Here is a 12,934-nt window from a genome sequence, read left to right on the forward strand (position 1 = left end):
TTAAATGGATTTATGTCAATAATTATTTAAAAGCGATTAATAGGAAATTTTTTTATGTTAAATGTCAAAGGGGGCATATATGTCACTTTTAAACTGCAAGGATGTATAAGTTAGTTTCTTTTTATTCCTTGCGTTCTCGGGCCCACCCGGCTGATGGCCCACCTTAATTAAGGGTTGGCCATGTGGGGCATTCTTAATGGCAATCGCCCATAGATCAAATACCTCAAGAACACATTAATCGGACGGCTCAGATCCATGATATCAATCAATCAAACAATGCTATAAATATGCGATCGCCATAATATTCCCCTCTCTTTTTTCTCTCTCCTCTCTCTCTCTCGACTTTCCGAGGTCCTAAGGCCACCTCTTCCTCTTCCCTACTCGGTTATCGAGGGCGGCGAATTCTGCGATCCGAATTCGATCTCATTCCCGATAAAATCCTCGTACTTTCCTCCGATTTCGATGGGGCGCGGCCTCCTGAGCGACTGATTTCGAGGGCGATCTCGCTTCATGAACCTCCGCAGCCGGAGACCAGGAGGATCCCACTGATCCTAGTCGATCTGAAGCTTCTTCAGGCTTTCAGCTTCCAATCTTGGGTTGCTTGGATCAATTCGACGGCTGGGTTAAGGGTTTGGATTCTTTGGTTCGGATAGGGAAGGGGAGGGAGGGAGAGGATCCGATTTGGGGACCTAGGGTTTGTCCACCTTGAATCTTGAATTGAAAGATTTAGTTTTTTGATTCTTTTTGTGAAGGGAACTTGGGGGCTAGGGTTTCTTGCATTCTTTTTGTCGGTTTTCCTCGTTTTGTTGAGGGAGAGGGCTTGGCTGGAATGGATTCGGATACGGTGAGGTACGTGGCGTCGTTTGACCCGGAGCTTCTGCAGCTTCCGGAGCTGTCCCATTTGGCTCTCAAGGAGAGACCTAAAATGGCTGAAGAGCTGTATTTCCAGTGGCTTTCGCTGCCAGAAACGGGAAAATTGGTACGTATTCTTTCGTTATTTGTTTTGTGCCAGTCAATGAAAATGTTTCCCTTCGTTTCATCAGTAGGAAGTGGTGGAAGCTTCATTTCTGCATAGCATCGTAGACGTTCTTGTTGTGGATGACGCTTTTGGAAGAACTTTAATTAGTCATCTATTCAGGACGGTCTCCTTGTTTCTGGAGATTGGTTAGCTTAATTGGCTTCATGGAGGATTTAGCCTTGATTCTGAAATTTATCTTATTAATTTCTTGTGGTGTTAGAAGGGGCATTTAAGTATTTTCGTTCGAAATAACTGCATTCTTTATTAAGTTTCATTATCTTTGTAGATATTCAATTTCTAAAATGGGACGGATCTCCTAAGCAGAAATGCAGAAAGGTCTATATATTTTCTTTGTTAGAATTATCTGGAATCAATTCTACATTTTTTTGTTAACTGAAACTTTTCTGAAGACCTAGCTTTTCTAAACAATAAGCTAACTACATTCTGCCTGTGCATGGTGCTCTGTTGCTCCCGCTCCCTATAGACTCAGATTTGAAGTATAATTCATTATATAATCATATTTTGGTTTTGTTCTTCGTGATGGATGCTCTTAAAGGCAACATCATTTGAGGGGTGGTTAATTATGATACACAACATATCTCTTAAGGGCACTTAAAACTTATTTTCCTTACATTTTAGTTTTGATTTGAATTTGTGGCAGTCTGTCATGGAAAAATGGCTTTCTTGTTTTATATTTTATGTTGTATCCTGTATTGGTATAACTCATTTCAGACATGACATCAAGATATTATGTCTAGTAAAATTTTTATGCATCATAATTTCCTATTTATAAAATTATAATTTAGATTATTAAGATTATACCCAAAGAAGAAGAAGGTCTTGCTTGCTTCTCATGCAGCAGTGGCATATAAATCATTTTTATCTTATATTTTTATACAAGACTTCCACTTTGTCGATCGATGTCAGTTTTCTTTATAAGTTGTACTCTTAAAACATCTAGAGTGCAATATGTCCTAGGTTGAAATCCAGATATAAGGCCCAGTAATTATGCTTGCCCTGCCAATGTTTTTCTTTTTGATTTCAGGTTAAGTCATTGATTGAAGATGTGAAATCAGGTTCACCTTTAAATGCTGCTGGCAGCTCTAGTACATCGAATGCTGCCACTAACAGTTCACTGCCGTCCATGTTTCCTGCCGGCAGTGCACCTCCTCTCTCACCTAGAAGCACTTCTGGATCTCCCCGTTTTATGAAGCGTAGTTCAGGAGCTGGACCTTCACCATTTGGTTCTCCATTAAAGTTAGTGAGTGAACCTGTCAAAGAAGTTATACCTCAGGTATTTTAACTGCTGACCAATTCTTTGTTCTATTCAGACCAAAACATCTCCTCTAGGTGGCTAATGGGTTTCTGATTTAACTGACTGATGTCAACACAGTTCTATTTCCAAAATGGGCGTCCACCTCCAAAAGCAATGAAAGATCAATGCTTATCTAGAATTGATTATCTTTTCTTTGGTAACATGGATGGACTACAAATCCAAGGTGAATATGCACTAATGTTGTAAGACTTATAATCGTGTGTTATATTCCATATCAACTGGCTAAAGATTATTACTTTTTCCTTCTTAGAATTCAAAACAGTTACGAAGGAAATCTGCAAGTTGCCATCATTTCTTTCAAGTTCTCTTTTTAGAAAGATTGATGTGGAATGCACTGGAATGGTGACAAGGTATAGCTCATCAGAATCAAGATTTATAAAGCACACTGTTCTATGCTTTGCTCTTTAGGAGCTTGAGTTGTTCCATTTCATTGTTTAAACTTGTATTAGTTATTTAGTTGCATATATTTGTTCGATTTTCATTTCCATTTTTTTGATCTTCAAGATAAAACTGCTGATTGTCCATTGATTATTTGTCTGAACTTGTCTTATCCCTTTCAAAGGCTTATTATATTTGTTGTTGCTCCTTAGTAGAGACACCTGACAACTTTCATCCACACAAACCCCATTTCTATTGATCTTTGTTTTCAACCATTGCTCCTCATCATGAGAGGCCTAATGTATCAAGTGTCCGACAACTAACATGGATTGGTTCATTCTCTTCATTGCCTACAACTACTACTATCTTAACTGAATTTCTTTTAGAACCAGAGTCTGCCATTGATTTGATAACTTAATGTGATGTTGCCATTTAGTAAGCGTTAGTACTGCAGGTTTGTTGGGATATTACAGCTTTGTTGTTGTAGTAGTACTGCAGGCTGCAAATTGCAAATTTTAAGTCTATTAGATGGTCTTTTTTGGATGATGAGTCAGGTAATTTGTACACTCAACTTTTAGGTCAGCTAGAAGGTCTGTGTCAAACTTTCCATCTTCAGTGTATGGGGATAACTAGGCTTTCATATATTTATGAAATAAAATTTTATATCTCTATACCCAGATGCCCTTACATCTGGAAATATACTTGCACATGCTACTTGCTAGCCATCATAAAAATATTCTAATATGGTGACTTTGTGTGTCTTGGCCCCATAGTAAGATTGCTTTTTCTGTGACTTGGGTGTAAGAACTTGAATTGCTAGTTGTATATGCAACTATGATGGCAATTCTTAATTTGATCCTAAACTCAGCTTGATGTGAGATGAAATTAGCAGGATCATTTGGACTCTATGGATTTAAACTATAAATCTTACTTATCTCAGTAGTCAACCTAACTGACCTGAATTAATCCCTTATTCAGGTTAAATTTGTCAAATATGTCATATTTAGTTATACTATGTTGATAAATTGCATCATTAATAGGTTAATTGGGTTCAAGGTGTCAAGTTAAATTGTGTAAGCAGGTCACACCGTTTCTAAGTTTGTTGATGGTTGTTATCCTTGTCCTTACCTGATTCAAATTGTTTATTGACTTATGTAGGTTAGATATGGCTCCTTCTATTACAGATGGACTTGGATTTGGTTTTAGATTTTTGTTATGAGGAAGGCGATGGCAAACCACCTTGGACATTTCTCAGAACTTTTAGCCTCATGCACTAGGCCACCATTAATATGACTTGGACCATAGATAGGAAAGTTTTAAAGTGTTTGGTTTTGGCCTTTCGAAGTTATGGGTTTTTAGTGATATATATTTGAGGGCTGGACCTTGTGAAAACAGAGTTAGAAAGATTTGGTGAATGTATCTTTTAAACCTTAGTTTCTTGGAGCAAAGTGCATTCATTGTCATGGTGCATTTGCATGTGTGAGTTTAGGTACACCAGTTTGCTTGACATGCAGTACATTTGAAGCTTTTTCTTGAGTAACTTAATATCGTCTGCGACATATACAAGATTGCTTTTTGTTGGTTGGTCACTGGTCAAGTCACCTTATGCTTTGTGTGATACCAAAGACAGGCAACAACATGGTTATTTTTTATGTAATTAGATAATTCCACTGGGCTCATCCCTCTTTGATTATAGCCATTTATTTCATTTCTATTTTCTCGCTTCTACATCATGTAGGTTCATTGGTTATTTAGAAAAAGGCTTAGCCATTTACTTATTGTGTTTGTCTTATCTCATTGGAGGTACTCCTCGCACAACTTTGATTAGTTGGTCATTTCTGATACTATATTAGGGATGCATTTATCGTTTATTGGGTCAATGGCAACATGATGACAAAGGATATAGCTACACAAATATTTACAATTTTGAAGCAAGCAGATCGCAAGTACCTCACTCAGGTTTGTCTTCTTTATCTTTTCCAAAGCACTTAAAAAAACTATTTCTTAGGGAGTTGTTCGCACACTTATTATAGTCACTGAAGTATAAGGTCAATGGTGCATTAATTATGGAACAGTGTTATTTCTTCAAGTACTGATATTAGGATTTCAATACTCTTATATTGAATTGTATGTTTCTATTTACTCTAAATTTCTGTAGGAGGACTTTAAACCAGTCCTGCGCGAACTTCTGGCAACCCATCCGGGTTTGGAGTTCCTACGGGGGACACCTGAATTTCAGGAAAGATATGGTGAGTTCTTACTAATGACAAATAAATCTATGCTATTAAGTATCTTGTTATGTTTGACATTGGATAAGTTGGTTGGCTGATATACCATGATGTTAGTTTCACAAATTATATACTTGTATATGTATGACACGCTGTTTGTAGCAGATAAATAGTTCAAATGCCAAATGGTCATTGGTCTATTATGGTACTCTGAATGGTTAAACAAAAAATTGATTTGTTTATTACTATGTTTTGCTGTGTTGTAATCTGAAAGATAACCAAAAAGACAGTCTGTTTGAATATCTCTTGTAATGACAAAGATCTCTCGAAGTGATACTTATATGCATTTTGAAAATACATGGTCTTGTTGATTGTATTCGAATGGCATCCATCATTTGACCGTATTGGTTTATGCTTGAAATATGCCTGTTTTTGTGATATTTAAGTTGCCACGTGCCAGTAATATGCATAAATTAATGGATTACTTTCTATAAGTTTCAATTGTTGAGGACAATCTTTCACATTTTGACCTTTCCCTTACATATTGCTCATATCCTTCATTGATGCATTCGTTAAATGTGTGTCTGAAGTTATTTTTTTAAAGGCCCAGCGTCTAGAGGGCAGATCTCAATAATTTTGTACATCTTCTAGTAGTATTGTCTTCATTACTGATTGTGAGATCTATGTGATGCAAAAACTTGTTCTGAAATGATAGATGTTTTGTTTTTTGAAAAAAAAAAGAGAGAAGATTAGCCAATTGAACATTCTTCCTTAAAGGTATGCACTTAAGCTTTGCACTCGGGCTTCAAGAGACTTTGTAGCAAGGATTTAAATGTCAAATAAATTAAAAATTAAAAATGAATAGTATCGTACCAGCATTGAGTGATTGATATATGTTTTGACAACAATAGTATTTAGTAGTTATTCTTTTTTGTAGTGTTCTGGATTTATCAATATAATGTGCTTATGTGATGTATGGCATAGTTATCAACATGTGATCAAAAGTATGACTTCTTGTGAGTAAAACAAGAACGTGGCTTTTATTGACGAGGCTAACCTTTAAAAAAGTCTAGTGTAACCACTTAATAACTTGTAGAGGTCTGTAATATTCTTTATGAATTGTTTAAGCATCAAATAGTTAATACCTACTTGTTAAGGTAGCAAAATTAGAGGGATTGGGTGACAATGATTCCTTGGCCAACATGGCTTGGAATTGGAGCTCACGATGCAGGGAATGCATCAAAGAGTCCCTATGTACTTAATGGACAAAACAAGGGGTATACTTTTCATCAACTCTAAATGCTTCTCTGACTTGATGAGCTACACCTATCATGTGATGTATAGAGCATAATCTTCTCTAGGAAGCCTGACATACTAGACAACATATGTTTTCTTTCTTCATAGCTGTCCAATACAATTTGAATGAGACTGTAGGAAGGCATGCGCTTGATAGTCTATCCAGTTAATGAATCTTATAGTTAAAATATTTGAAAGAACTATTAATTGTGATTAGAAAGAACAGGAAGATGTTCTTCTGGCTTTTTAGAGTTAAGGAACACTAGGACGCACCAAAAAGCCTTTGAATGAACCAACAGGCTTTCTTCTCTGATTGAACTGCATGTGCAACGTGATGATAAAATATGAAAGGAGGTGACAGAGAAGAGAGATGAGTTATCAGTTACCTAATCTGCACAACATCGATGACCATATCAGTCTTCAATGTATGGTCCTTGGCAGTAAAATTGTATAGTTGAGTGGATTCCTATTTTATTTTGCTGAAATAATTTCTTTTTAGACCTATTCTATTGTGTGTATAATTTAAATACTTAAGATTTAGTTTCTATTGTATGTTTAGCTGCTGTAGTTATCATTTTAAAATCAGCAAGATATTTACACTTCAGCAAATTGTCATTTACTGTCTACGTGTGAAGAAAAAGCTGTGAGAATTCGACTACTTTTGGCTTTATGTTTCTATATATGGGATATCATGTAGTTTCTTGGCACATGTTGTGTTGATGGCAGGTCAAACTCATCCTGTTTATGATTCTCATCACATCTTATAATCATCATGCTCATCAAACACCTTTTCTTTCATATCACGATTCAGTTGTCTTAGGCTGTTGCTCATGTATTTTATTGATAATCCCACCTTGTGTTGCATATTCAAGGTTGATAATTACAAACAGTAGTTGTCATCTAATATTTGGTTTTCAAACTTCCTGAACGTCATGAAAGCATCTCTTTCTAATTCATTTGATAATGGAACATTTTTGCCAGCTGAAACTGTCATATACAGAATTTTTTACTATATGAATAGATCTGGAAATGGTCAACTTACCCTCAGAGAACTGAAACATGGAGATTTAATTGCTGCAATGCAACATGCTGAAGAAGAAGAAGATATTAACAAAGTTTTGAGGTGACATTTTGCCGATGTGCTTCTTATATATGTCTTGTAGATCTGTTTGATATGATTTGCAAGTTTACATAATATTGTATTATAAATGCCTGTAGGTGCTATTATATTTTCAATTTCTATTATGCATCTAGCAAATGATGGTATCTGACAATGTCCAGTCTTAGTTGGTGTAGGGCTTAATGTGAAAATGTCTGTAATGGAATCCTTTGTTCTGGCGTGTTCATTAAGACTAGACTTGATGATTTTGAGATTTGTTCAAAATAGTAGTGATTATGGAGAACCTTGTATTATTGGTACATACGAAGGCTTAAAATTTTATCGAAACTTTCAAGCTAAAACTAGCTCTTAGGAGAAAGATCAGGTTTGGTCAATACAGATATGAAAACTACTGGTTTTGCATGTTGAAAATTCCATTAGTTTCAGTATATTTAAATAGCATAGACAATTCGTGATAGAAGGTAAATAATAAACTGAATGCTAAGCCTTATATATTTCTTTTAAATTGGAAGCTGAGGAGTTGGTCAACCAAAGCGAAAATCACATTTTTGAACTCATTGCATTTTTGTCTCCCTTGTTTTTACATTGCTGCATCACATGGTAATGGCTATGAGGTCGAGCTTTGGTACATTGACAATGTTGTCCCTTCTGGTGACCAAGGTTTTAGTCACGAAAACAACCTTCCTAGTTACAGGGGTAAGGTTGCATATATTGTGACTTCCTATTGATGAGAACCTCACACACCAGGTTTACCCTTTTCCTGATGGTAATTGCAAACTGATTATGATAATTCTTAAATATGCAGTTGCATTCCAGCTCATTTATACTATTATGTTTGAAATTATTTTATGCGTTATATGCCAGCCTGATATTCTTCGATTGTTGGTCTTGGTAATTAGTGCCACCAATTATGAACCATTGGTATTTAATAATAATTGTTTCACAAATTTGTACATTGTGTAAGTAATTAGGATCATTTTACAGTGGAGAATAGCATTGTTCTGATAGTGTTTATACCTGCAGGTACTTTTCGTACGAGCACTTCTATGTGATATACTGTAAGTTTTGGGAGCTTGATACAGATCATGATTTCTTGATTGATAAAGAGAACCTAATCAGATATGGAAACCATGCGCTAACCTATAGAATTGTTGAAAGGATCTTTTCACAGGTTTGCATCAATTTGTTGTTTCAAAATACTGGGAGTCTAGCATAACATGCGATAGTCAAGAGTTGTACAAATGATCATTGTTGTTGGATTTTGTTCGTGATGTTTAATGTGTTTTAATTGCCATCTAGGTTCCCAGAAAATTTAAAAGCAAGGCTGACGGGAAGATGGGGTATGAAGATTTTGTGTATTTTATACTAGCAGAGGAGGATAAATCAGCTGAGCCTAGCCTTGAGTATTGGTAATAGCGACAATTCTGTGCAAACTTTTGATGATAATAAATCTTTATATTTGATATGCATGATTTTTATGATTATATTATCTGATTAAACATAATTTCTTCCACCTTGGCTTTACTTCCTTGGAAGATTTTTTTTTTAGTGACATAATGGATCTGGTTAATAATTCTAGGTCTTCTGATCATTATGACATGTTGTCAATTTGTAACAGTTTGAAAACTTGGTTATTTACAATAACATGAAGATCCGCTACTACACATTATAGATCACCATGAGTCATAAGAAAAAACTGTATTTAGTCAAAACTTTTGTTTATCAATATTTCTCTAATCAGCTTCTTTAAGTCACTAAACTGGCTCTCCTTGTGTTATTTAAGTCGTGGGTATGTTATTGATGTACATGCCCATGCTGACCATGAATCAGTGAGAATTTCCTACTAGAAACAAATTGAGGAAAGAAATATTGGCACGCCTCCAATCCCATGTAAGAGTGTCTTTTGGTCTTGGTTCTTATCATATGTTGATGATTAAGAACTTTTGACAGACATACAGACATTTTCTTATCTGAGCATTTGTCCAGATCATGCGATAGTGAAGATTTCCTACTAAGAGAAGAAACATTGGGGAAAGAATATTGGATTGCCTCGAAAGCTCTTGTTAGGTTGTATTTTGGTCTAGGCTCTTCTCATATGTTGATGACTGAGCACTCATGTTTAACTGACAAACATTTTGAGGTGTTGTAATGTCTTATACCAGATGGATAACCAATTTCCCAATGTTTTGGTCTGACATATACCTGCCACTACGTCTATATAATTTTTTGTTGAAGAAGTCATTTATTTGGTTAGGAGATAATTATTAATTGATCATCTCATGCTGGCACCAAGGAACAGTCCATAACTTAACTGTCAACCAAATTAAATCTTATTCATCTTTGTTGCTAAATTTTTATATTTGTTTCAGTTTTTCCCAACATGACAGTTATTATCTGTTATCAAGAGAAGAGTTTCTAATATCCTAAACCCATTAAATATGTGACCATTTTATGATAATAACATAAGACCACATTTTTTCTCTCTTCAGGTTCATGTCTCCTTGTTGGATACTTGGCTATGGACATTCATTTAAGTGACAATTTACCTTGTAGTGGAACTTCTTCATATTCATATTACTAGAGTCATACATGATTTGCTATTAAGTATTTTGCTCGATTGTGACTTATTTACAAACATGATAGCCCACTGGTTAAAAGATCACCTTAGTGCACATGTCACATTGCAGGCAGCCCTAGGCGTGTAAATGTAGGTGTAATGGCATACCCTTGAATGTCAATTTCTTGCTTAATTTTTCTACATTATTTTGGAGATTATACTCTGGCCTCCTTTTTAACAATTCATGGTGGTTTGATGGCAAACAGTAGCTGGCATTACTGCACCTCTATTGTTGTTCCATGTGAATGATGAAATAGAAGAATTCTGAGTGTCACATTAATTTGTTTGGTTAGTCTTTGGTTGGAACTGTTCTCCCTTTCTCGTTTTAATATTTATTATGAATATACTGATTTTCAGGTTCAAGTGTATAGATTTGGATGGTAATGGAATTTTAACTGCCAACGAGATGCAGTTTTTCTATGAGGAACAGTTGCATCGTATGGAATGTATGGCACAAGAACCTGTACTCTTTGAGGACATATTATGCCAGATGATTGATATGATTGGTCCAGAGGTGACCAACTCTCCCAACTTGTAGGATAGGATGAGATTGGGAAAAAATTTAAAATTGGCAATTTTTTCTTGCAGAATGAAAGCTACTTTACACTGCATGACTTGAAAGGCGGCAAACTTTCAGGAAATATTTTTAACATCCTCTTTAATCTCAACAAATTCATGGCATTTGAAACACGTGATCCATTTCTAATTCGACAGGTGAGTGAATCTCTCTGCTTTGTCAGCAACAGTAACTTCCTTGAACACAAGGAACATGCTTCATCAGTCTAATGTAACTTGTTCTGCTTGTAATTGTTCATGTAGGAACGTGAAAATCCAACTTTGACTGAGTGGGATCGTTTTGCACATAGAGAATATATTAGGCTGTCTATGGAGGAAGATGGTGAAGATGCCTCCAATGGAAGCGGAGACATATGGGATGAATCACTCGAGGCTCCCTTTTAATACAATCTATGGTTCATTACCAAAAATAAAAGAAAAGATTATTTATGGTGAGCAGCTCTTTCTTTTGTTGATTTTTCATTTTTTGGGGTGCCATGATATTCTAATTTTTTAATTGTTCCATTTGTATGGTGCAACTTTTATCCAAGAAAGCCATTAGTTGCAGTCGCTAGCAGGAAGAAATTAGTGCTACAGTCAACTATAAATTTCAATTAATTACTGAGACAGATTTTAATGGAATATTTGAAATTTATTAAATTTGAATCATGAATTGTTCATATACCCACTCGTATAAAATAATTCCATGGCATCATCTTCTGATTTCATTTTCTTGTTAAGTCTTTTAATGCTGTAACATGAGAATTAACTAAATATGAAAAAATAGTATGATGGCCACGCATGCAATTTTTTTTGGGAGAAAGAATTCCTGAGCAAAATAATGTCGTATTATCTCATTTTTGGAGTTAGATTATGAACTGTTATTATCTCTTTGATGTGTGTGAATTGATCAGAATAATTGATTAGGATGGTATCACATAATACTGTACTTACCCAGTCTTAACCAAAAGTTGATATTGTTGCAAAAATATCCATTTAAAACAGAAAAAGTGGATTATCTCCATTTTCTACTCTCATTAGTGTTGAGACTCGTTTGTTCCTATCGTGTAGGTTAGTTCTATGTTCCAGAAGAGTTGAGCTTAATCTGCTGAATTGTAGGTACAAAACATTTTCTTTCATCAACAGTAGCTTACATGTATGTATACACATCAGCATTTTTTTTTTTTTTTATATTTTATAATCTGATTGCTTATTTAGTTTGAGCTCTTTGTCATTTTCATCTTTAGGGGCCTGACAGAAGCATTTGATGATATTCTGGACGCTTCCCAGAAGCTGACTTGCTTGGAGCATCTATACAGATTGTATCAGATAAAGGCTTGCATCAGACAGATATTCTCCTCTGGTGGAAATTTGGAGAAGCATGCCCAAATTTTAGCTTCTACAATTTCATCAGGAAGGTTTAGTTGTAAATGTATGTTTTCATGACTTGCAAAGGTTTTTTTGCTTTCATGGTGATTGAAAGCTAGTAGGTGGGCATTCTGGGAGTGTGTTGCTCAAATCCGGTAATGCCTAGTACATAAGGTGAGACATTTGTTTGCTTCAAAGAAGAAAAATCCAATTTTCCAGTTGATCACATCATTGTAGATGGGGTACCTACCAATCTAAGGATATGATTTTCCATTATCCATTTCTTTCCGCTAATTTATTTTTGTTCCTACAATTCTTTGGGAGTAACAATAGCAGTTTTATTGGTATTTCTCCAGATGGTATTATTATGGCATGTTTGTTGCTATATATGAGACTTACCAATCATGAAAAATAGCAATTCTCAAGTCGGTAAGGACTTCATATCGTTGGAAGATATGAACCATTTACTATTAGGATTACTCAAGTTAAAAAAAGAGTAACATCAACCATTTTACTTAGATTTATTCTGCTATCCAAATCTATCTATTAGGATTCCTCCCAACCTTGCACATATTTATTAAGTAAAAAGAGATAAACTTAGCAAGAATAAGATCATGCTTAGTCTATCTATTAAGACTAAGCAAGTGTCTCATCCATCCTCGGAGTTGAGGCAAGACAAAGAGGCTTTCAGCTCCATAAGATTGGATTCCTTAATCTTTTGCTAAATAGATGGAAAAGTATTCTCGATATTTCTTAGGACATTCCAATTCTACCCAAGTCTAATAAATTACTAGAAACAATAGTAAGAGGAGAAGAGTCAACAACAATGATCCACCTGCTTAGATGTAAACCAAAAATAAAAAAAATCTTTTTTGATCCGGTTTTCAGATTAGATGTAAACCAAAAGAAAAAAAGAAAAAAAAGTAGGATCCGCTGCATGAGACTTTTACCCATATGGAAGGTTAATGTGTGTCCATTGAATTGATTTATATTATTGTTGTAAGGCATCAATAGAAAG

General features: G+C 35.1%; 1 protein-coding gene across 3 annotated transcripts; it reads left to right on the plus strand.

Moving 5' to 3' along the window:
- Positions 1-317: 317 nt before the first annotated feature.
- On the plus strand, positions 318-12,192 carry LOC135582157 (serine/threonine protein phosphatase 2A regulatory subunit B''beta-like). Of its 3 annotated transcripts, none has more exons than XR_010492668.1 (14): positions 318-979; positions 2,064-2,312; positions 2,412-2,517; positions 2,605-2,704; positions 4,586-4,691; positions 4,891-4,981; positions 7,238-7,379; positions 8,400-8,547; positions 8,676-8,785; positions 10,351-10,507; positions 10,582-10,707; positions 10,813-11,000; positions 11,620-11,704; positions 11,796-12,192. XR_010492668.1 is itself a non-coding variant. In XM_065133840.1 (13 exons), the coding sequence occupies exons 1-12, from the start codon at positions 830-832 to the stop codon at positions 10,951-10,953; spliced, it is 1,626 nt and encodes a 541-aa protein (XP_064989912.1). In that variant the 5' UTR covers positions 318-829; the 3' UTR covers positions 10,954-11,000; positions 11,796-12,192. The 3 variants fall into 3 exon arrangements, 1 of the variants encoding a protein (XP_064989912.1); XR_010492669.1 differs by having other exon boundaries at positions 11,620-11,667; XM_065133840.1 differs by lacking the exon at positions 11,620-11,704.
- Positions 12,193-12,934: the final 742 nt, after the last annotated feature.

Source organism: Musa acuminata, chromosome BXJ2-11 (genome assembly GCF_036884655.1).
Source record: "Musa acuminata AAA Group cultivar baxijiao chromosome BXJ2-11, Cavendish_Baxijiao_AAA, whole genome shotgun sequence".
In the NCBI taxonomy this organism is placed as follows: domain Eukaryota; kingdom Viridiplantae; phylum Streptophyta; class Magnoliopsida; order Zingiberales; family Musaceae; genus Musa; species Musa acuminata.